This window comes from Tamandua tetradactyla, chromosome 16 (genome assembly GCF_023851605.1).
Source record: "Tamandua tetradactyla isolate mTamTet1 chromosome 16, mTamTet1.pri, whole genome shotgun sequence".
Classification (NCBI taxonomy): Eukaryota; Metazoa; Chordata; class Mammalia; order Pilosa; family Myrmecophagidae; genus Tamandua; species Tamandua tetradactyla.
The window spans coordinates 1,216,937-1,239,598 of record NC_135342.1 but is presented as its reverse complement, the minus strand read 5'-3'; the positions used below and the strand labels follow the sequence as shown (position 1 = coordinate 1,239,598).

At 41.6% G+C, this 22,662-nt stretch overlaps 1 protein-coding gene across 1 annotated transcript in view; it reads left to right on the top strand.

Moving 5' to 3' along the window:
* Positions 1–21,524, top strand: part of LOC143658530 (zinc finger protein 671-like) — a 526,356-nt gene extending 504,832 nt beyond the window's left edge. Inside the window, exons 3-5 of the mRNA XM_077130561.1 lie at positions 9,649–9,775; positions 10,240–10,362; positions 10,988–21,524. Of these exons, the coding sequence (XP_076986676.1) occupies positions 9,649–9,775; positions 10,240–10,362; positions 10,988–12,210 (1,473 nt within the window). The 3' untranslated portion in view covers positions 12,211–21,524. The remainder of the gene's footprint in view (positions 1–9,648; positions 9,776–10,239; positions 10,363–10,987) is intronic.
* Positions 21,525–22,662: the final 1,138 nt, after the last annotated feature.

Below are 22,662 nucleotides of genomic sequence, written 5' to 3'. Positions count from 1 at the left end.
TAAGCTTTGTCAGTTTTGTTGACCTTTCAAAGAACCAATTTACGGTTTCATTGACTTTTCTATATTGTTTTTGTATTCTCCATTTCATTAATTTCTGCCGTAATTTTTATTTCCTTCCTGCTTTTTTTAGATTTTGTTTATTCTTTTCCATTGTCATTATAGAAGGTTAGATTATTGATCCCAAATATTTCTTCTTTTAAAATTTAGTATTTAAAGCTTACTGCCATAGCTGCATTCCAAAAGTTTTGGTGTGTTATGTCTTCATTTTCATAAACTCAGAGCTTCCTCTTTCTTTTGATTTCTTCTCTGATCCATTAGTTATTTAGAATTTCCACATCTTTATGTATTTCCAAAGTTTTTTGTGCTTTTGACTTCTAATTTCATTCCATTATAGTCAAAGAACATACTTTGTATTTTTTACTGTCTTTTTAAATGTGTGAAAGTTGGTTTTATGGTGTACTGTATGATCAATTCTGGAGAATGTTTCATGTACACTTGAACATATATGCTGTTTTTGTTGGTTACAGTTGTTGTATAGATGCCTATTGGATCTAGCTGATTTACAGTGATGTTCGAGTCTTCTGTTACCTTGTTGATCTTCTGTCTAGTTCTATTCATTTATGAGAGTGGGGTGTTAACGTCTCCAACTATTGTTTAATTGTCTGTATTTTTTATTTATGTCAGTTTTGCATCATATAGTTTTGTGCTTTGTTATTAAGTGTACCTGCATTATAATCATTATATTTTCATCATGGATTGACCTTCTTTATCTCTAGTAACATTTGTTGTATTAAGTTCTATTTTGTCTGATGTCACTATAGCTATTACAGCTTTCTTGAGCTTGGTTGTTTGTATATGTCTTTTTCTCTTTTTATGTTTAATTTATTTTTATCTTTGAATCTACGGTTTGTCTTTTGTAAACAGAATATAGTTGGATCTAGTTGTTTTTTTTTACCCAGTCTGACAAGCTCTGCCAATTGATTAAATTATTTAATCCGTTCACATTATTTTGTATAGTTGGATTTAGATCTTTCGTTTTCTTTGTCTTTTCTGTATAACTTGCTCCTTTACTGTTTTTAATTGCAGTAAGTAAATATTTTCTAATATTGCATTTTAACTTGTTTAATGATTTTTTTTCACTGAAATAGCAAATATGAAACTAAAATTAATAGAAGATAAAGTAGGAACATATTTCTGTGGCGTAAGCAAGGATAATTTCCAAATATCATTAAAAAGTAAAATATATTAAGTGGAAATTTGATACATATATTTCTATTAGGATTGCAAGCGTCTATTGGCTAGCACTTAGAAGGTAAAATTTAGAGAGTCAAGAAGGAATTAAAGAGTCAAGAAGGAATAATATATATGTTATGTCCAAACCTGGCAAGGTACTAACACATGAAATATTCATGGAAAATAAAGAACCCAACTTAAATGGTCAAAATAGGAGCCATCAACAGAAGAGGAAATCCAGGTGGCTATCAGGCATATGAAAAGATTTACAAATTTGTTTAAATTTTAGACAGTTGTGCCAATTACAGTTTTAAACATCGAATATTTAGATAAGTAAAATGAAATGATGTCCACCATCCCCACTTTTCTTTAATGTGTATTGAAGGTTCTATACAGTGTTACCATGAGCCAAGGAAAATGAATGAACAATATAAAGATTAGGAAGGAAACAAATTGTCTTTATTTACAGAGCACATATGTAAAGAATATGAAGTAAACATATAAAGATAAAATTTTTGTTAGAACTACCCTCATGAATATAGACACAAACATTCCTAACATAAATATTAGCAAATAAAATTCAGTAGTGTGTAAAATAAGAATATGCACTGTGACCAAGGGAGTTCATTCCACTGATGCAAGCCTGGTTCAATTATTAGGAAAACAATCGATGTTAAAGGCTAAAGAAGAAAAATCACATCATATCAATCAGTGCTGAAAAGTTCACTGAAACAAATGAATTTAACTAACTTTTGTGTATAAGTTTCCATTCCATGTGTGTATATAAATAGATATAGATGGTTCAACAGTGGGATACTGAATGCTGAACTTTTAAAAATCAATTCTTGCATCAAAAATAGAAAATATTCAGGCATGAATATAATGAAGCATATACGAGCCCTTTCATTATACTCTCTCCTAAGTATTTTATTGAAAACTATAAAATTTTGTTAAAAACTACTAAATACTACTCAGGGGAATTTAAGAAGATCTGAAGGAATGGAGAAATCTTTTGCATAGAATTCAGTGATTTTCCTTTTCCTCCCTTCCAAGGATTTAGTGTTCTGTTGGGGTTGCTGACCCCCACTCTCAGGTGATGCCCTAGGCCCTCTCCCACCCTACTATGGAATGTTGTTTCCTGAGTCTTTTTTGTTTTTTCTCTGCAGTTGGATTTGGGGGAGCTGAGGAATGGGGTCTCAGTCCAAATCAGGGGCTGTATGGTAAGATTCGCCTCTGGCAGCCATTGGGGTGGGTGAAAAGGCGACCCAGACACAGAACCCATCATGCAAATGCCTGGAGCTGCTGAGCTGAGAGCCTTCCTTTCTGTGGGAGACAGAGGAGAGGGACAGGAGTCAGGTCTGGAAGGGCAGGATGAGGAGCTAGGCTTCTGTTCTGAGGATGGTAGTGACATGAACAAAGCCGGCGCATTCTGTGCCCAAGGGCCCAAATGACTAATTCCTGAGACACTGGGGTTTCAAAGAAAGAATGAGTTTATTACTAGGCATGAAGCAGGAGAACACATGGCCTACTGCCTTTCTCCCTGAATGGTGTGTGTGTGTGTTCAAGTTTGTTTTAATAATTCAGTGGATTTTTGTATATTCAGAAGATTATGTAGTCATAACCACAGTCTCATTTTAGAGTATTTTCATCCCTCAAAAAAAAATCCTACTCCCCACTTAGCGCTCTGCCCTAGGCAGCCACTAAACTACCTATAGATTTCCCAGTTCTGAACATTTCACATAAATGGAATCACATGTATCTCCCTTTGTGCCTGGCTTATTTTTTCTCAACATGTTTTCAAGGTTCATCCACATTGTAGCATCTCTCAGAATTCATTCCTTTTTATTCCCAAGTATTATTTATTTTAATAGACATTATCACATTTTATTTATCCATTTGTCTGTTGATGGACATTGGGATTGTTTCCCCTTTTTGGGTACCATAAATGTTACTTCTTTGAACACTTGTGTACACATTTTTCTGTGGACACGTTTCATTTCTCTTGGGTATATATCTCAGAGTGCAATTGCTAGGTCATATGACAATTTTGTGTTTAATCTTCAGAGGAACTACCAATTTGGATTCTAAAGTGGCTGAACCATTTTATATCTCCTGTAGGGCAAAGTATAAGACTTCCAATTTCTCCACAGTCTCATCAGCATTTATTATCTGTCTTTTTTATTATAGCCATGCCAGGGGTGGGAGATAAAATGTGATCTCATTGTGTCTGGGTTTGCATTTCCCTAATGGCTAATGTTCTAAATTTGCTAGCTGCCTGAATACAGTATACCAGAAACAGAATGGCTTTTAAAAAGGGAAATTTAATAAGTTACTAGTTTACAGTTCTAAAGCCAAGAAAATGTCCCAATTAAAACAAGTCTCTAGAAATGTCCAATCTAAGGCATCCAGGGAAAGATACTTTGGTTCAAGAAGGCTGATGAAGTTCAGGGTTTCTCTGTCAAGTGGAAGGGCACTTGGTGAACACAGAGTTTCTCATCTGGAAAGGCACATGGTGAACACAGTCAGGGTTCCTCTCTCATCTGGAAGGGCACATGGCGAACACGGTGTCATCTGCTAGCTTCTTCTCCTGGCTTCCTGTTTCATGAAGCTCCCTCGGAGGCATTTTTCTTCTTCATTTCCAAAGGTCGCTGGCTGGTGGACTCTGCTTCCCATGGCTATGTCTTTCTGCTCTGCTCTCTCTGAATCTCTTTTTATTCTCCAAAATGTTTCCTCTTTTATAGGACTCCAGAAACATCAAGACCCACCCAAATGGGTGGAGGAGACATGTCATTACCTAATCCAGTTTAATAGCTCTTGATTAAATCACATCTCCAGGGAGATTATCTAATTACAGATTCAAACATACAGTATTGAATAGGTATTATTCTGCCATTACAAAATGGGATTTTGATTAAAACATGGCTTTTCTAGGGTCCATACATCCTTTCAAACCAGCACATTCCACCCTCTGGACCCTAAAAAAGACATGTTTTTCCCATATATAAAATACTTCATTCCATAATAGTATCAGAAAACCTTAAACCATTTCAGTAACATTTCAAATACAATACAAGGTTAGAAGCAGTACAGACTCCTATCAAAGTTAGATACAGGCATGGTCTGTTCTAAGGCAAAATTATCCTCTGGCTTTGGACCTTTGAAAACTCATAACAAGTTATTTGCTGCCAACATACAAAGGAGGAACAGTTAAGGGATACATATACGCATTTCCATACAGAGGAAAGAGCACAGGGGTCACTAGACCCGTACAGTTTTGAAAACCCGCAGGGCAAAGTCCATTAGATTTCGAAGTGTGAGAGTCATTACCCTTTTCAAGAGCCTATGCAGCGGCTTGCCTCTCTCCAAATGCAACCTTGGGGGACACTGAGGAGACCACCTTTTTCTCGGCTTCACCCTCTTCAAGCATCAGGGCTGCACCCGGGCTCTCTGCCTTCTCCAGGGCACACGCTCAACCCCTCCATGTGGTGGCAGCCAGGCTCTCCCCAAACCCCAAGGAATGTGCTTCACTGTCTCCAAGACCTGAAGCAGCATGACTCATCCACTGCAAAGAGGTGGAAGGCCCACCCTCTCCACAGGCTTGGGTATGTCTGCTCTCCTGGCCCAGAGCTTCTTAACTTCAGACCTCAGCCTCTATGGTTTTGCCTCTCAAGTTATTTTTCCTTCAAATCCCTTCTCTGTCACTCTGAATCCTGACTGGCAGTGGTTCCCTTTATACAGGACCCACAACACTCTTCTTGGCTTTCTATGTAGTAGCCTTGAATCATGCCCATCAGACATAACGAGTTTCCACAAATCCTTCCTTGATAACTCCATGTCCAATTCTGACTTTCTCTGAAATGGTGGATGGTTCCACTTTTGGTTAAATCCTCACATGAGGCACTATTCTCTGTGGTCTCCCTTCCTGGAAACCCAGAATTTTCCAGGACATCAATTTCTGGTTTCTCTGTACTCGAGTTCAGTTTTCAGCTTATCTCTCTCCTGTCGCATTGCAGTGTAAGCTGTGAGGAGGAACCAGGCTGCACTTTCAACATTTAATTTGGAGATCTCTTCTGCTAGATATCCAAGTTCATGGCTTTTAAAATCTGCCTCCCAGCCAAAGCCACTATCGAATTTGCCAGATTATCTGCTGTTTTAAAACAAGGATCTCCTTCCTTCCACTGTAATGACACATGTCTCATTTCTGGCTAGAGCCTGGTCAGAGGTATCTTTAGAGTCCACATTTCTACCAAGAGTCTCTTCAGAACATTCTAGGCCTTCTCGATCAAGCTTCTCGCAACTCCTTCAGATTTTTCCCCTTATCCGTTTAGAAAGCTGTTCTAACACGTTTGGTATTTGCAAACTGCAGCAGCAGCACCCCACTGTCCGGTACCAAAATCTTTATCTAGTTTGCTGACTGCCAGAATACAATATACCAGAAACAAAATGGCTTTTAAAAAGGGAAATTTAATAAGTTACTAGTTTACAGTTCTAACGCCGAGAAAATGTCCCAATTAAAACAAGTCTATAGAAATGTCCAATATCAGGCTTCTAGGGAATGATACCTTAGTTCAAGAAAGCCGATGGAGTTCAGGGTTTCTCTCTCAAGTGGAAGGGCACATGATGAACACAGAGTTACTCTTCTGGAAAGGCACATGGTGAACACAGTCAGGGTTCCTCTCTCATCTGGAAGGGCACATGGGGAACACGGTGTCATCTGCTAGCTTCTTCTGACTTCCTGTTTCATGAAGCTCCCCAGGAGGCATTTTTCGTCTTCATTTCCAAAGGTCGCTGGCTGGTGAACTCTTGCTTCTCATGGCTATGTCTTTCTGCTCTGCTCTCTCTGAATCTCTTTTTATTCTCTAAAATGTTTCCTCTTTTATAGGACTCCAGAAACATCAAGACCAACCCAAATGGGTACAGGAGACATGTCGTTACCTAATCCAGTTTAATAGCTCTTGATTAATCCCGTCTCCAGGGAGATTATCTAATTACAGGTTCAAACATTCAGTATTGAATAGGGATTATTCTGCCATTATGAAATGGGATTTTGATTAAAACATGGCTTTTCTAGGTCCATTCATCCTTTCAGACCAGCACAGCTAATGATGTTAAGCATCTTTTCAGGTAGCTGTTGGCCATTTGTTCTACTGCTTTTGTTGCTTACAAAAACTGCCGACACATCCAGATACATTTTCAAATTTCAGGGTATATTTATTTTCCATTACCAGAGCAATTGTTCTGATGCTCTCTTCCTTGCTCCTCTGTGGCATGCCATGCTCCATGATCTGATATATTTACCAAAGTATTGTACTTACAGACAGTTGCACTTGATTTTGGGCTGCCCATCCTTGAATCTAAGCTCAGCTAGTTCATGAAGGTTTAGAAAATTCTTCAGCATAATGCTAGCAGTTAGGATTTTGCTAAAGCAATTGTTTTTTTCTAGCTCCTCGAGCTGCTTGTTGCCTTGAGTAATCGTCATCCGGATTGTCCTCTTCAGTGGCACTTTTGTTTCTTTGGAATTCTTCCCTTTCCCAGTCCTTCAGGTATTTGCAATAAGAATCATTTGGAATCTGCCAAATTGCAAAATCCTTCAGTACAGAAGAACTTGCTGCCTTCTCGTGAACATAGTTCTGTACAATAGGCAGTGTGCTCTTTATTGTGCCCATTGAGTGGTTGATGCACTCATGCTCCAAGAAGTCAAAAGCCTCCATTGGCTGTCCCACACAACTCAATTCAAGGTTTTTATAAATTCTAACAAGGGAAGGTGACGTCAATATAATTTCAAATAGCAAGTCTAAGCAGAAAGGGAGACAATTATTTCAAAAGTATAAGCCTAAAGGAAAGGAGACACCATTTCAATAGCAAAGAGTAAGCAGAAACTGTTAACAGATGTAAAGATGTGAAATTGGGGCTGAAACTAGTTAATAACTGACTCTAGTTCCTTCGTTAGCATTAGAGTGTTTGTCCTTACAGAAGTAAAAAAAAAAAAAAAAAGCAGACAAAGGCACAAAATAAGGGCTTTTACAATTATTCTCAGGGATCAGGCAACTGGGTCACTGTACAGAGATTTCAGATATTTCATTTCTGTCTCCTCTAACATTCCAGAAAGAAAGAGGAATATTTTTATATCATTTGTTAAACCCTAACTTCTCGGTTACGGTAGGAGCCGTAGAGTGTTTGGAGTAGAAGGAGGGGTATTATCTGACATAGTCTTAAAGGATTCCTCTGGCTGCAGAGTGGAGAACAGACTGTGAGTTAATGTGGAGGCAGGTGTGGAAATAAATGACCCTCCATGAAACCAAGCACAGGCTCTTTTTTCAGAGCGTGCTGTAGCAAGGGTGTTAACTAAGTAGTTAGTACTTAAGTGATGTTTAATGATTACTAAATTATATGGACACTCTTTTATACTTTCTGTTATATTAGACAAGAAGTTTAATCCAGCTACCTTGATCTCTGATAATGATTGTGTAGACTTAATCTGGTGGCCTTGTGATTGTGAAAACCTGACCTCACTTGTACCTATTTATCCAGTTTTTTATTGTTGCTGTTTAACTATTAGAGACTTTGTCATTACTAAAGACAGCCCCTAATATTTATTAATGAAAGGTCCTGGGTCAGCCTGGAACTAACCCACCCCAAGTCCAAAGTTATCTTGAACACCAAGACTGGATCTAACTAAAATGGATCTGCCTGACATGCAGAGTCTTAGTCTTTAACCTATATGTGACCTATTCCTCATTATAATATTAAAAATCACACCCATCATCGTATTAAGGCTACTATTTTCTTACATATATTCTGTGACTAAGCATGTAATCAGTCTGCATGTGCTCAATAATTAAATTACTCTAATTACATTATTTGGGGCCATTGTAGTCATTATCCTAAAGTCTGCCCATCTTTTAAAGCTATAAAATGATCAAAATTATACAATTTGGAGAGACAGATTTTTGGGCTGATAGGCTATCTGATCTCCTGCTTCACATTTAACTATAAACTTTTTCTCTCTTTGAAACCCCTGTGTTTCAGAAATTGGTCAGTTGAACACGCAGGCAAAAGAATCCAGTGTCTTTGTCTAGTAACAAGGAAGTCAACCACTATCATTTGCATTTCACAGAAGTTCACATGTAGAATGGAGTGAGGAAAGCTTTAGAATGAGAAGAAAAAAAAACCAAAAAAACCGAAGGTATCATATGCCTTGATAGGCAGTAGTTGTTGGTTTTGGGAAGCTAAAGGCATGTTTACTATGTGCGGTTAGGGGATGTGATAAAATTGTATAGGGAAAGTCCTGAGGTGTCCCCTCAGGGCAAAAAACAACCACCACAAAAAACAGCCTCCTCTTTGAATGCCCTCTTGAGTTTTTTCATGAAAGCTTTTGAAATTTGAAATCCTCTTAGGTGGCTGACCCAGATTGCCAGCCAAGCCTCTAATTAGTTATGTTTAGCCCAAAATCAAAAAAAGTCTAGCTACCTTAAAACCACCACTAGATGGATAAACCTCTGTCCAATCAGTAGGGTTCAAGTTAACTTCTTTTTATATCTATGAAAATCACTTGCCATCTCCAGAAACTTGAAGCTGATTCTGTTTTTGCAAGTGTTCTGTCTTCCTTGTTGCAGCAAAACTTTTAGTGTGCATAATAAATCATCATCTGCAAACTTGATTTGTCTTTCAGCGTATTTGGCTTTCTCTGGTTAGTCCTAAATTGAAAAACTGGGGCAAAAATTAGGGAAGCTGAACATTGGTTTACAAGTCCTGATCACTTTGGCCCCATTGCGATCAAGGCTGTGGGTCAGAATTTTTTTTTTTTTTTTTTTTTTTTTGTATCCTGGGGACCACATTTCATTCTTTTTATGTGACTATCCCGTTATTGCAGCACCATTTGTTGAATTCTGGCTGTTTTGGGGGAAGTGCATGGGTCACAAATTGAACCCAGGTCTCCCACATGTCAAGCAAGAATTCTACCAGTGAACTACCTTTGCATCCCCAGAATTTTATTTTCATATATGGTCTGGTCATTATCCTTTCATATATTTAGTCTCTCAGAGGGAAACCAGGGAAGAAGCTGCTGCTGTAGTTCATGTGAGTGCTGACGGATGCTGTTACTAGGGGCTTAATGAGAAGGGCCCAGGTTTGTATCGGGGATACCCCAGGAGAGTTGGCTAGCAGAAGGGGGTGGGACTCTACATGCCAGGCTCAGAACATAGATGGCATCTATCCACTCACCTGCCTATGAAGGCAGTGAGCTGACATTAGGGATCTCTAGGTTAAGAGTGAGGGTCATTGGCATCAGTGCCTGGTGTCTCCTCTGACTTGTGGACCTGGAAAGGTGGGGGAACAGGGGGTTGTGATGGGTGGAGAGACCAGGAGTCCTCTGGTGAAAGGCTTTTCATGGACCTTGCTGTCCCATGGTTGCAGGGCCATGTGACCTTTGAGGACGTGTTTGTGTACTTCTCGCGGGATGAGTGGGGGCTCCTGGATGATGCTCAGAAACTCCTGTACCGTGATGTGATGATGGAGAACTTTGCACTTATAGCCTCACTGGGTAATGTCACATACTGATCCCATCGTCCTTTCCCCATTCCTCACCTCTCTGTCTTCCAACAGCTGGATCTTGGGCACTGCTTCCTTCCTGGTTTCCAGAGGAAGGGACTTTTGTGCCAGGACTGAGCTGTATGGAGTGTCCCCATCTTTTGCTGAGCAGCCCAGAGCCATTGCAGCCAAGGATTTGGGGGTCTCATTTGGCTTAGCCACTTCTTGGGCTAGAGAATCTGTCCAAAATCATGGCACCCCTGTGCCCAAGGTTCTGTCCCCTTCCTTTAGGTGACAGTTTCTGGGGCTTGATTGTGCCAGGAATTGTAGGCACTAACATAGTCACTACTTCTGGAGCCAGTGGGCTGTTCCTGAAAAACCTTCTTTTGATGTTCTTTTTGTAATAGTTTGTGGTCTGTCATAGGGTGGTTGTCCTGGGCCAGTGCTGGCCACTCATTTGTCCTGTCTTTCCCTTAGGAATGGCATCTTCCAGGTCATATGTACTTACCCAGCTGGAGCAAGGGGAAGAGTCCTGGGTGTCTGACCAGGTAGATATGACTCTAACCACAGCAAAAGAGGCCCAGAGAGAACCTGGACTTGGTGAGTGGATGCTGTGAAAAGGGCACAGTGGCAAGACTGGGTTCAAATGGTACCAGCAACATTTACTTTTACACCACTGTTTGGTTCCAAGACCAGTGGCCACACATTTCTACCTATCTTCCCCATTCTCAACACTGAACAGCTTATCATTTCCAGTCTGACTTCTGGCCCTTGCTGTCCCCTACCTCTCTGGCTGCTGCCTTTTACCCATTCCTCTCCACTGCTCACCTGCTGTGCTGTCCAGTTTAGCCTATACTAAATGTGTCATGAGATATACACATACTCTTAAATAGCTGTAAAGCCAGCTAATAGTTATTGGATTTCCCTAGGCCTGGGCGCACCATTCTCCATAGCACTCATCTGTCACCGGTAGCCAAAACCCTACTGAAAGCCATTTTTGAGGAATGAATTGGAGAATTTGCCTCTCCTCCCTGCACTACTATTCCATCTTTGCATCCTCACCCTTCAGTAGATCTCCCCAATTCTGTAACCTTCAGGGACCCACTACAGCCCAGTAGCCTCTTCAGTCTGACCCTGACTCTCTTGAAAACCATCCCATTTGTGTTGCTGCTGCCCCCTCCTACTAAAGTCAGTGTGCATTTCATCAGTATTTCTCTGCTTTCAGGTTGTTGGTATGGAATGGAGGATGAAGAGGCATCTTCTGAGCAGAGTGTTTCTTTTGGAGTCTCACAGACCAAGACTCCTAGTGCAGGTCCTTGCACCTCAAAGACCCACCCATATGACATGTGTGGCCCAACCTTGAAAAGCATTTTACACCTGGACCAATATGAGGGAATAAAAGCTAGGCAGAAATCATACACATGTGGGTTATGTGAGAAACAATTCTTGTTATCTGCAAACCTTCAACAGCACCAGGAGCAGCACAGCAGAGAGAAAACCATCAAAAGGTGTGAGGACGGAGACTCTGTGAGCAGCTGCAGGTTATACAAGCCAGAGAAGACCTACACATATGGGGAGAATGAAATGGACTTCCCAACTACCTCTGGCTTTCTTCAGCACCAGGTCCCTCCCAATGACGTTAAGCCCCATAAAAGCACTGAGTTTGTGGCCACCTTTCACACTGAACAGAGACATCACAAGTGTACAGAATGTGGGGAATCTTTCAGCCGCAAAGACACTCTTGTTCGGCACCAGAGAATCCACACAGGAGAAAGGCCTTATGAGTGCATTGAATGTGGAAAGTCTTTTAGCCAAAGCTCTGACCTTTGTAAACACAGGTCAGTTCACACTGGTGAAAGGCCTTTTGAGTGCATTGAATGTGGGAAATTCTTCAGGCAAATCTCTGGCCTTGTTGAACACAGGCGGGTTCACACAGGTGAACGGCTATATCAGTGCAGTGAATGTGGAAAATTCTTTAGCAGCAAGTCTAACCTCATTCGACACCAGGAAATTCATACAGGAGAAAGGCCTTATGTATGCAGCGAGTGTGGGAAAGAGTTCAACCGCAAATCTACACTTGTTCTGCACCAGAGAACTCACACTGGAGAAAAGCCTTATGACTGCAGCAAATGTGGGAAATCCTTCAGTCAAAGCTCTCACCTTATCGTACATTGGAGGATTCATAGCAATGATTATGAGTGCAACAGATGTGGGAAAGCCTTTAACTGCATCTCTAAACTCACTCAACACCAGAAAGTTCACTCTGGAGAAAAACCTTATGAGTGCAACAAATGTGGGAATGCCTTTACCAAAAGACAAAGCCTTACTCGGCACTGGAAGATTCATACTGGAGAAAGACCTTATGTATGCAACATATGTGGGAAAGAGTTTAACCGCAAACACACACTTGTTTTACACCAGAGAATTCATACTGATGAAAAACCTTAAAATTGCAGTGAAAGTGGGATTTCCTTTAGGCAAACTCCCATTTTATTGTACGCAGAAGAATTCATAGCTGTGGTTACGAGTATAGATGTAAGGAAAACTTTAGCTGCATCTCTAAATCATTCAGCACCAGAAAGCTCACACTGGAGAAAGGCCTTGGCGGTGCAGGGAATGTATTATGTCTTTGTTCAGTTGAACAGGTTGTTCAGGAGTGACACTCTGAAGATAATCTTTGTGAGGTAGCCATCAGTCAGAAGTGGAATCTCATGCAAATGCACATCCATACTGAGGAAGCTCCCCATGAGTGCCACCTGTGTGGTGTCAGAAAGAAAGCCTTACCTGAGAGAGAAAAAATACTTGCCTGATTGTGGAGAAGAAAAACTTTTATTTACGATCTTGCAAGAACAGGTATGCAACCAAATGTCGTTGGCCTGCCAAGCCACAAGAAGCCACAACATTTATTCAAGCCTAGCATGCAGATCCCTCCCCTGTTTCTCCATTGGCTGGGTATTCCAGAGGTTACAGCCTATCCAAGAGATCTAACTAACCTACATGAGTCCCATTCTCCACCTTCTGGCAGCCCTGGCCCCTGCTTGTTTTTCCCAAATAAGGAAATGGCACCAATCTTTAAGCCTATGTCAGAGGCTCCCTCCTTCCCCTGACCGTGAAACTTGGCTGATTTTGTAGGCTTTTGTGAGGTAGATTTCATTTCTCCCATTTCTTGCCATTTTTGTGTGAAAGTGAAACTTAATTTTATTCTTACAAATTCCCCCTCTTTCTTTTAAACCTTTTTAGTTTTCATATTCTAGTTCTTCTTCAAATTTGCCAAGAGCTTTTTCACATTCTTCATCATAGGAATCTTCCCCTTTAAGGGGGTACAAATTGCTTTCCCTGTATTGAACAGGCATTTGCTTGGTTAGGGCAGCCTCAATAAGTTTTTGAGTTAACTCTCGGACAGATGGGATGGTGCAACACCCAGTTGCTGTGAGTACCCTGGCTACATTGATTAAAGAAGTTAAAATGGACAGTGCCAACCCTTTCCATTTTTCAAACCAGCTTTCCAGCCATCCTGTGAGGGGGGGTTAGCAATGCCTGAATTCTCTGCCAGTTTTCAGATAAGGCCTTTAAGCCTTGTAAAGAAAGCTTAGGTGATAGTTCCATCTGGGGCTGTATTGGGGGTGAATGTACAACTACTACTTCCAATCATAACACAATCACCTTTTTCAGTTAGCACCATATCTAGGGTTATTCTATTTTCCCATGCTATCCAACTAGTAGCATCTAGCTGTCCTGCCATTCCTTTCACTGCATCTCTGGTGTGGTTGATGACTCTTTGTTGAGTATAAGTAATTAATCCAATCCCACATTTTTATTAATTGTGACCCACCAAAATAGGAATGACTCAAATCCCAGTTATTTAATTTCTGGCCTTAAATTCTTCTGGGATTCCCTGTGGCACCCCTATACAGTCTAAATAGATTCAGTTGTTGAAGGACTTGAGTAAGCTGTTTTTTCTTTTTTTCCCCTTCAAATGCCCAGGTGAATGGGATAGCCAATTGAACTAGAACACAGGTCCCTTTCCACTTCTCAGGTAATACTGGTTGGAGGATACCCTTTCCACAATATCACCAAAGGTCTACTCAGGGTATGGAGAAATTACCAGTACTATCCTCAGTCACAGTCCATGCTTGGGTGCCCAAGAACGTGGTCTCAAGATCCTGGAGCCTTTCTTCCCTCTAGAGAGACAAGCAAAGTGGTTTCCTGGGTCAAGGTGGGAGGCCATAGGTATGGTCTTAGTGTTTCCTCTTCTGCCTGGATATAAAAGAGAAGACAACATACTATAATTTTTTCCCAGGAGTTGTCTTTTGAAAAAGGAGTATCATACATTTGATTCCTCTTCATGTTTTTCTGACCTACTGAAAGGGCATGATAAGAGCAGTGGGTTGGCCTGTTGCACAAGCATAATAGTTGCTTTTGTTTAGACTCTGTATATTTAATCCATTTTATCCAGGCATTTGTATCTCCGTACCCTGTTTCTGTTTCTATGGTTTCTTTCAATTCTTCCACCTTGACCATCCTGACAGCTTTGGGATCATTGCAAATTAGGAAACTGGCCTCCAGCTGGGTCTCCCTTGGTGTTAAGAAGGGCCAGGCAGAGAGGGCATTGCTGGTGTTGGGGAGAGGACTTCTATCCTGAATCTTCTTAGAGGGCCCCTCCCAATAACATCCGCTACTATTCCATATGTCCTGTCAGGAATAGTATACCTGTTGCCCCAGCCTAAGTTTGTGATGTTAATTCTTTCTGCTTTTCTGATAGTTATTATCACCAGGTTACACTGAAGATCCTCACAATTCGGTGGGGTGTTTCCTTTACAAAAGGTCATTTTTCCTTTTAGTTTCTTGCCATGTTTGTGAACCCCAGCCACCACTTGCAGTCCACCCCCAGTATTGGGTAGTCCACCATATGTAGTTCCAGGTGGGGAAAGCGGGGCTGGGAGTCCCCACCAGCTCTGGACATAGGTACTTATTTCCCTTACTCAATTGCTGTTGACACTCTTAAGTCTCCATTCTATTACTTGGCAAGCATCAAACTGAGACTCTCAACCTTCAGTTATATAAATTCATGACCAATTTGCAAGGCTCATTGCATCCTGAATTTGTAACATTATAGCCTGTGTAATTATTCTCATTTTTATATTGTATCTTGTCTTCCCGGGGTCACTATCTAATTATATTAGATTAAAATCCAGAATTCAAATTGCCCCCCTTTGTTTTCTTTTCCCTCCCACCTATTGTCTCTAAAAGGTTCAAAGTTGGAATTATTTCCCAGGAATTGGGCTATGTTGTTGAATACTTATTGTCCAGCTCAGGTACTGATCCTTTTACTCAGGTATGAGTCCAGCCTTTTTCTGCTGTCCAGACTGTTGTTTCAGTTGTCGACAGAACTTGATAAGGTCCTTCCCAGGGTGGTTGGAGTTTGAACTCCCCACAATTTGATGAGGACCCAGCTGCTGGGTTGGTATTAATGGACAGCAAACTGCAGTGCCTGAGGGATGACAGTAGAAGACAGAGCCCGTACATAATCCTTAAGGAAGAGGTCCCTTTGAATCCAAGGAAGAGAGGTCTGTAGTTCTCCTGGGGAAAGGCAAGCCAAAGAGCATTTTTTAGAGGGAGATCCCTAATTCCTTTCTAGTGGCAGTTCTGATTCCTAGCAGAGCTATGGCTGGACACTTAGTGCAAGGTAACTTGGTTTCTAAGACTAGTTTAAAAGGATATTTCTTCAAGGGCTGATTTATTTTCACCCTTTGTGAAGATGCGGATGTCAGGTGTGTGGAAATCCCATGCAATACTTAAGCTTCACATAGCAGCTCAATGTGGCTACTGTTGTCAGAATCAATATTTCCTACAAACCCATAGTGGGGAACAATTTGTTCAAGGATAATTTTGGAAGTTTCTGATGCTGAATCCAAGGATAGAGGATATGTCTCCACCCACCCTGTTAGATGGTCTACAAGAACCAGAATATATTTTAGTCATCCTACTGGGGGCATCTCGGTTTAATCAACTTGAATGCTCTGAAATGGTCTGAGGTCTGGTTCCCTTCCTGCCTTGCCCCTGTTTCCTTAGAACCTTTTTATTGACCTTTTGGCAAATTATGCATCACACATTTGTTCAACTACGGTGTGGAGGTCCACATACCCAAAATGTTTAAGAACCAGATCACACATGGCCTGCACTCCCCAGTGACTTCCCTGATGTAAGACTGCTTATGTTTCCCTCATTATTTGTTTATTCAACATCTTCTGCCATCCAGGAGGACCCATCTCCCCTGATTATCTGAGCTTGGTCCCTATTGTCCCAGCTCCTTTACTTCCTTCCCAGAGCATACAGGGACCTCAAATTCTCTGGAAATTGAGAGTACTAAGACCATTAACTTTGACGGGGAACAAAGGGAAGCCTCATTAGCCTTTTCATCTGCCAGCCTGTTGCCCTTTGCCTCAAGGATATGGCTTTTCTGGTGTTCCTTTGCATGCACCGCCAATATCTCCCTTAGTAAGAGTAGATTAGTTAGTACTTGTTTTATTAATTCCCTGTGGACCAATTCCTTTCCCTTGCTGTTAATTAATCCCCTTCCCAAATTTTTCCAAAGGTGTACTTAGAGTCAGCGTAGACTGTACCATTTTTTCCTTCTAATAATTTGAGGGCTTGGTTTAATGCATAAAATTCACAAGTTTGGGCTGATCAATCATTGGGTAATCGACTAGCCTCTCTTACTTACAAGTTAGCCTGTCCACACTTGTATAACCATTGTGCCCCTTCCAGGACCCTAGAGGACCCATATATGTACAATTTTTTCCCTTGAATTTAAGGTTGGGCTAAACTTGGGTTTGATACCTAAGTCCAGTCAAGTTCAAGAGCTTCCATTTGACCAAGCCTTTTCCAAAGGAAGGAGGCCAGGTTTAAACTATTGTCGGTGGTTAAGACCAAGTCATCCTTTTTCCATTAAGATTGCCTTTACTGCAGGATCTGGGAATCAGTCAGCCATCTCCCTGCCCTTTGGGCTAAAATAGTCCTGACTTGATGAAAAATGCTGACCACTAGGGTCTCTCCAAAGGTCAGTTTCCTAGTTTCCTCTACTAGGTGAGCAGTTGTCACAACAGCCTAAACGTACCTGGGCCATCCCCTGGAGACAGGGTCCAAAATTTTAGAAAGGAAGGCTATGGGTCTCCTTTGGCCTCCCCAGGTCTGGGTTAGTACCCCTAAGGCTGATCCTTTATCCACTATAGCAAATACATGGGAAGGCTTCTCAAGGGAGAGGGGAGCCAGAACAGGTTCCTGTACCAGGGCCTGTTTGAGCCCTTCTAAGGCTCCTACTTTCCCCTTCCTCCATTCTAACTTGTCAAGCTCTTCCTCTAGCAGTTTTTGTTCTGGTCCTTTTAGTTTAAGAGGCATAAGAATCTATCCGCAATCTACAATAACCGACTAATCCTAAGAACTTCCTTAGTTCCCTCTTTGTCCAGGGGACAGGCAATACAATTATGACCTAAATTCTTTTCTGGATTTATTTTCCTTTTTCACTTATGAGATGGCGTAAGTATCTAACTGCTGAGTCTTGTTCACCTGTGGGTGAGGTCCAATGGAAAGCAATGCAGAACATAAGAAACAGTAACACAAGAGAGTAATTCAAGATGGGAACAGGAGACTCACAGTCTCAAGGACTGAGAGGCTTGACCCTAGTTTTCTCATTGTATTTACTGGGGAAACTTCAAAGCAGGAGATATCTTTCATGTTTATTCTCAAAATGTTTTTCATAAGAACTGTCACATCGACATTAGCCTTGAGCCTGTCATACAAGGTTCAGATGTTTCCTTCTGCAAACAATCCTGTTCTTGCCAGGACAATGTTCCGCCCTGGTAGAACCTGGTGTTCTGAGGTCCGCATCCTTATCTGCTTCATGGAAACATTCTGACCTTTGGCCATTTTCCCACATCTAACTTCCTTTTCCAGAAAGTAGTTTACTTTTTGATCCCCTTATCCCTTGGTCTCCTAGGAAGTTCAACAGGTCCTTTGTAGCCTGGACGACTGCCTATTTTTCTTTTCCTGATATTAACATCACCTTACATACTATAAAAGTAATTTCATATAGGATCGAAATTTTTTCCAACACTCTCAAGTTCCTTCCTAAAGAGATTGGGGGATTCTGTGAAGCCCTGGGGTAGGACTGTCCACCTATATTGCTGCCTCCTTCGAGTAAAGGCGTTTCCCATTCAAAGGTGAACAAGTCTGTACACTCTGTATGCAGAGGGCAGACCTAAAAGGCATTCTTTATATCTACTACAGTGAACCATTTATAATGGTAGGAGAATCCTACTAAGGAGAGTATAAGGGTTAGAGACCATAGGGTATCTAACTCGAACAATTTGTTTAATGGCCCTCGGGTCCTGTACCATTCAACTGCCATCTGCTTTCTGGACAGGTAGAATGGGAATATTGAAAGGAGACATAAAGGTTTCCAAGAGCCCATCTCGAAGGAGACCTTCAATGATGGGCTGAAGTCTCTGTCTTCCCTTCAATGGGATGGGATACTGTTTTTTACAAACTATCTCCCCTCCATTTTTCATTTTGGTTTTGATAAGGTGAACCTGTAAACACCCTCCCCCATCCCGTTTCCCTCCCTCACCATACTTTTTCTTGGAAGTCCTTTTTATCTGACCTCCAGGTCCAGTCTCATGGGTACTATCAGGTCCCTTCCCAACAAGTTACTCCCAGCTTCTGGGATGTACAGCAGGGGGGCTCATAATTTGGTTATCTTCCCAACGGATGCTTGTAGGTTTGAGAATGAGGGTTCTATATTCTTCCCCTTTTACCCCCAAAATTGAGGGAGCTATCTTGGAATCCAGTCCCCTTTGGGATTTGGTTCACAGAAGATTGAGCTGCCCCAGTGTCTACCAAAAATGTTTCTTCCTGTTAGGGGCCCACCTTCAGATTTAGTAAATGCTCCTGGTGGGCTCTTGGGATGAGGAACCCCTGACCCCCCCTAGTCCTCAGTATTCATCAGGGGTATCACCCAACCTTCTTTCTTTAAGCTTGGGCAAAGGTGATAACACCCTGTGGAGTCCTGTACCCTCCTTGCTTCTTTATCCCATCTGGCCCAGACTTTCTCTAGCCTCTGCCTGTCTCCTCCCTGCTTTGTCTCTAATGTTTTCTTGACCACTAAGTCATCATATGACTTAGGATAAGTCATAAAGTGCTCATCATGACTTAAGCTTTTTCTTCTCCCCTTCTCACAAGCACTTTCTGAGACTCTTAATAATTTTTCTACTGGTTTATCCATCCACCCATCTATTCTCTGGCTCTTTTTCTGAATGTTAGGCCAAGATCCCTTTACGTAGCTGACCTTTAGCATTCCTTGGGCCACGAGACTATCATGGTCCATTCCTGAGTATTTCCTCTCCTGGTCCCTCAACCTTTGCAGGTAAGCAAAGGGAGTCTCGTCTTTTACTTGAGTCATCTTGAAAGCCCTACTTAAGTTCTGAGATTTCGGTACAGCCAATTTTATCCCTTTTATGGTGAGATCTCTAAGATCCTTCATCTGTGCTTTGCTTTCCTGATCATTATTATCCTGATTGGGATGTACATTGGGGAATTTTTGCTCTGCTCCCATTACCCCTTGTCTGGGCAGGGGCTGCCTCTCCCATTCTTTCATAGTCGTCCTCCTCACCATTCACCTTTCTCCTCCCATAAAGAGGATATGCAGGATGGATGGACATAAGTTCGGACCAGGTGTGTAAATTAGGGCCTAAAAATTGATCCAGTTTGGCTAGCCCCGTTGGATTGTCTATTAATGATTTTTCTTCTTGAAATCCTTTACTTCTGTATTCATCAGTGGGATGTTTATGTAATGGATTTCTCCTGGTCCAAAAGGTACTTCTCTCAAAGGAATTAGGGACTCAATAGGTCCATGTTGTTTCACACAAGAGCCCCCAGAAATGTAAAATTTTATATTTCAGACTCCTCTTTGGAGAAGGGCTTCTTTTTATTAACGTAAAAAGTATGAGGATGGCACAGAGCCCATCCTCACCTGCCTCATATTTTGGCCAGAATATATTGGGCAGCAAAATGCTTTTTTCTTTGTCCAAATGTAACAACTATATTTAATCATTTTCGTTTTCCCCTTTCCTTTGGTCTGATCACTATCGGTCCAATGTTTTAACATTCTCCCTAATGGACTATCCAGAGGAATGTTCCAGGGGACCTTACTGGTGCCCCTTTTCTTTGTCCCCAAGCTGCCTTTATTACCCTGAATCTTGTCTGGGTATATTCTGAATCTCGTCTGGGTTTCTCTCTCAGCACCATTTCACTTCATCACCTCCAGCCCTTTCCCTCATGGGAGAACAGAACCGCGGTTGGGACTCTGCACTCACTTTGCACAGATGTCCCGTATCTCATACATACACACTCAATCTCAGGCTCATCAGAATTTCCCGACCACCACGGCAATACTTAATAGCCTTTTTTTTTTCTTACCTTGGTCCGTGCACAGAGCTGCCTGGGCACTGTGAGGCAGCTTTTTCTTTCCCCTTTTCTCATTCACAATCAGCAGATCTAAGCATCTGGTCTTAGGTCCTTCTGGCTGTCAGAAGTAGGCCCCCAATGGCAGAGTCTGAGACTGCTCAATCGGAAGGGTCCACCTTCCCCTCATCCACCCTAGGGGTCCTCCTCCAAAGCGTCGGATCCTGGATGAATCTACAAAGTTATCAGAAAGAAAGCCATACCTGAAAGAGAATAAACGTTCGCCTGATTGTGGAAAAGAAAACAATTTACAGTCTTGCAAGAACGGGTATGTAACCGAAATATGGCTGGTGTACCAAGCAACAGAAAACAGCATTTATTCCCTAAACCTCACTCTCAGATCCTTCCCCTCTTTCTCCAGTGTCTGGGTACTCCAGAGGTTACAGCCTATCTGAGAGGTCTTACTACCCCACATGAGTCTGATTCTCCACCTTCTGGCCACACTGGCCCCTACTTGTTTTTCCCATATAAGGAAGTGGCACGAATCCCTGTAAGTGGCTCCCTCCTTTGACTGTGAAAAAGTCTGGGTTAGTTTTGCAGCCTTTTGTTTAGTAAGTTTCATTTCTCCCATTTTGTGCCATTTTTGCGTGAAAGCTAAAGTTAATTTCATTCTTCCAGGTGAGGTGCTATCAAGAGCTGTATTGCACTTTCTAAACTGCCAAGGGCCTTTGACAGGGTTATGTGACTGCCAGTAGTTGTAGCAGAAGGAATTTCACCTCTGCCATCTGACAGTCCCGCAGTGTGTCCCAGTTCCCAAAGCATGCTTAGCTTAGGCAGATTTATGTGCTTTCTCGCCAACCTCTGGAAGGAATGGGTGGCCTCCTGGCCCATGTGGGGCCTCATTTTTCTCCCATCTGAACTTGTTTAGACATGGAAGTAATCGACTTCATCCTGAAGGACATGAGATGGGTCATGCAAGTGGCTTGCAGAGGTTTACCTTCATGAACATTTTTGGTCTTGTGGTTATTATGGATGTATCCAGCATCAGAGTCACCCAACCCTGCAACTGCTTGCCTCATTGCTCGTGTTTGTGTGATTAAAAAATACCTAGTTGCTTAAACCTTGAACCTTGGTGGTACTGTTCATCATGTAATATTTTGAAAACAGAATTGCATTCTACCAGCTTGAAGGGTTAAACAACTTTTGTAGGAGTCCCCAGTTTTCTGTGTCTGAGAGGGGACAATATGATGTCAGAGAGTTGTCTCACTCCATATCTTTAATTAAAACCAAAATTTTATTCCTTCCGGGTGTCCTGTGTTTTAAATTAATCACTCGAGACTCCTTAGAGACATCAAAAGGCCATTCCAATATTCCATCAAGCACATTTTTTCTGAACATTACACATATTAAGTCCAGGGAATTCCATGGTTGTGATCCCATTTATTGTTGCCAGAAAATGTATCCCATACATCCCATGTTTGTAGGTAATTTTGTATGAGATACCACAGTGATGAATAAGACAGTCTATTATTTTCACAAACGGTGGTTCAAACAAATAATCTGTGGTAAGAGAAGGCAATACATTCTAAAATGTCTTTCCCGTCAATGAAAAAAAACCCAATAATATTTCCTTCCTAGTGAGAGAGATCCAGTGTAATCAACTTGCTACCAGGAAACAGTACAATATTGTGGCCTGGACTCAACTTTTGCCTCTTGTTGGCAGCTTGGACATTCAGCAGTTGTGTTGACCAGATGAGTCTTGATGAGAGGAAAGCCATGATACTGTCCTCATATTGCCTTTGCCCTGTTGCCATGGCCATAAAGGACACAGGTCCGTGAGTCTTCTTAAAAACTTAACTATTCAGAGCTTTGTCAGAGTAGCCTGGACCTCCTTCAGAAGACTGTTTTGTTTAGGCCCCACTCAAGAATGTCAGCCTCACAGATTGTCCAGAAAATATGTCAGAAAAGCAGGACTAAATGTTGTATATAGCACTTCCAAAATCCAAAGAATTCTTCCCCATACCATACATTGTATCTCTTTGCATTTATGCAATATTCAGAAACCCATCTCTTTAGAAAAGTTATCTCAACATTCCTGTATTAGGGTTCTCTAGGGAAACAGAACCAACAGGAGATATCTTTAAATATGAGATTTTATACAAGTGTCTCACACAACGGTGGGAATGCATGAGTCCAAATTCTGTGGGGCAGCCTGCAGGCTGACACTCTCCTCAACCCAGGAGAGGTTGGCTAGCTGAAGTAGAAAAGTCCTCTTCTGACTGCTGAAGTCACCACTCTCCCTTAAAAACCATCAACTGATTGTATTAAATGTCTCTCATTGAGGAAGATGCTCCCCTTACTTGATCATAGATATAATTATCCATGGATGCAACCAACTGCCTGATGATTTAAGTACACAAAATGTCCTCTCAATAACAGATA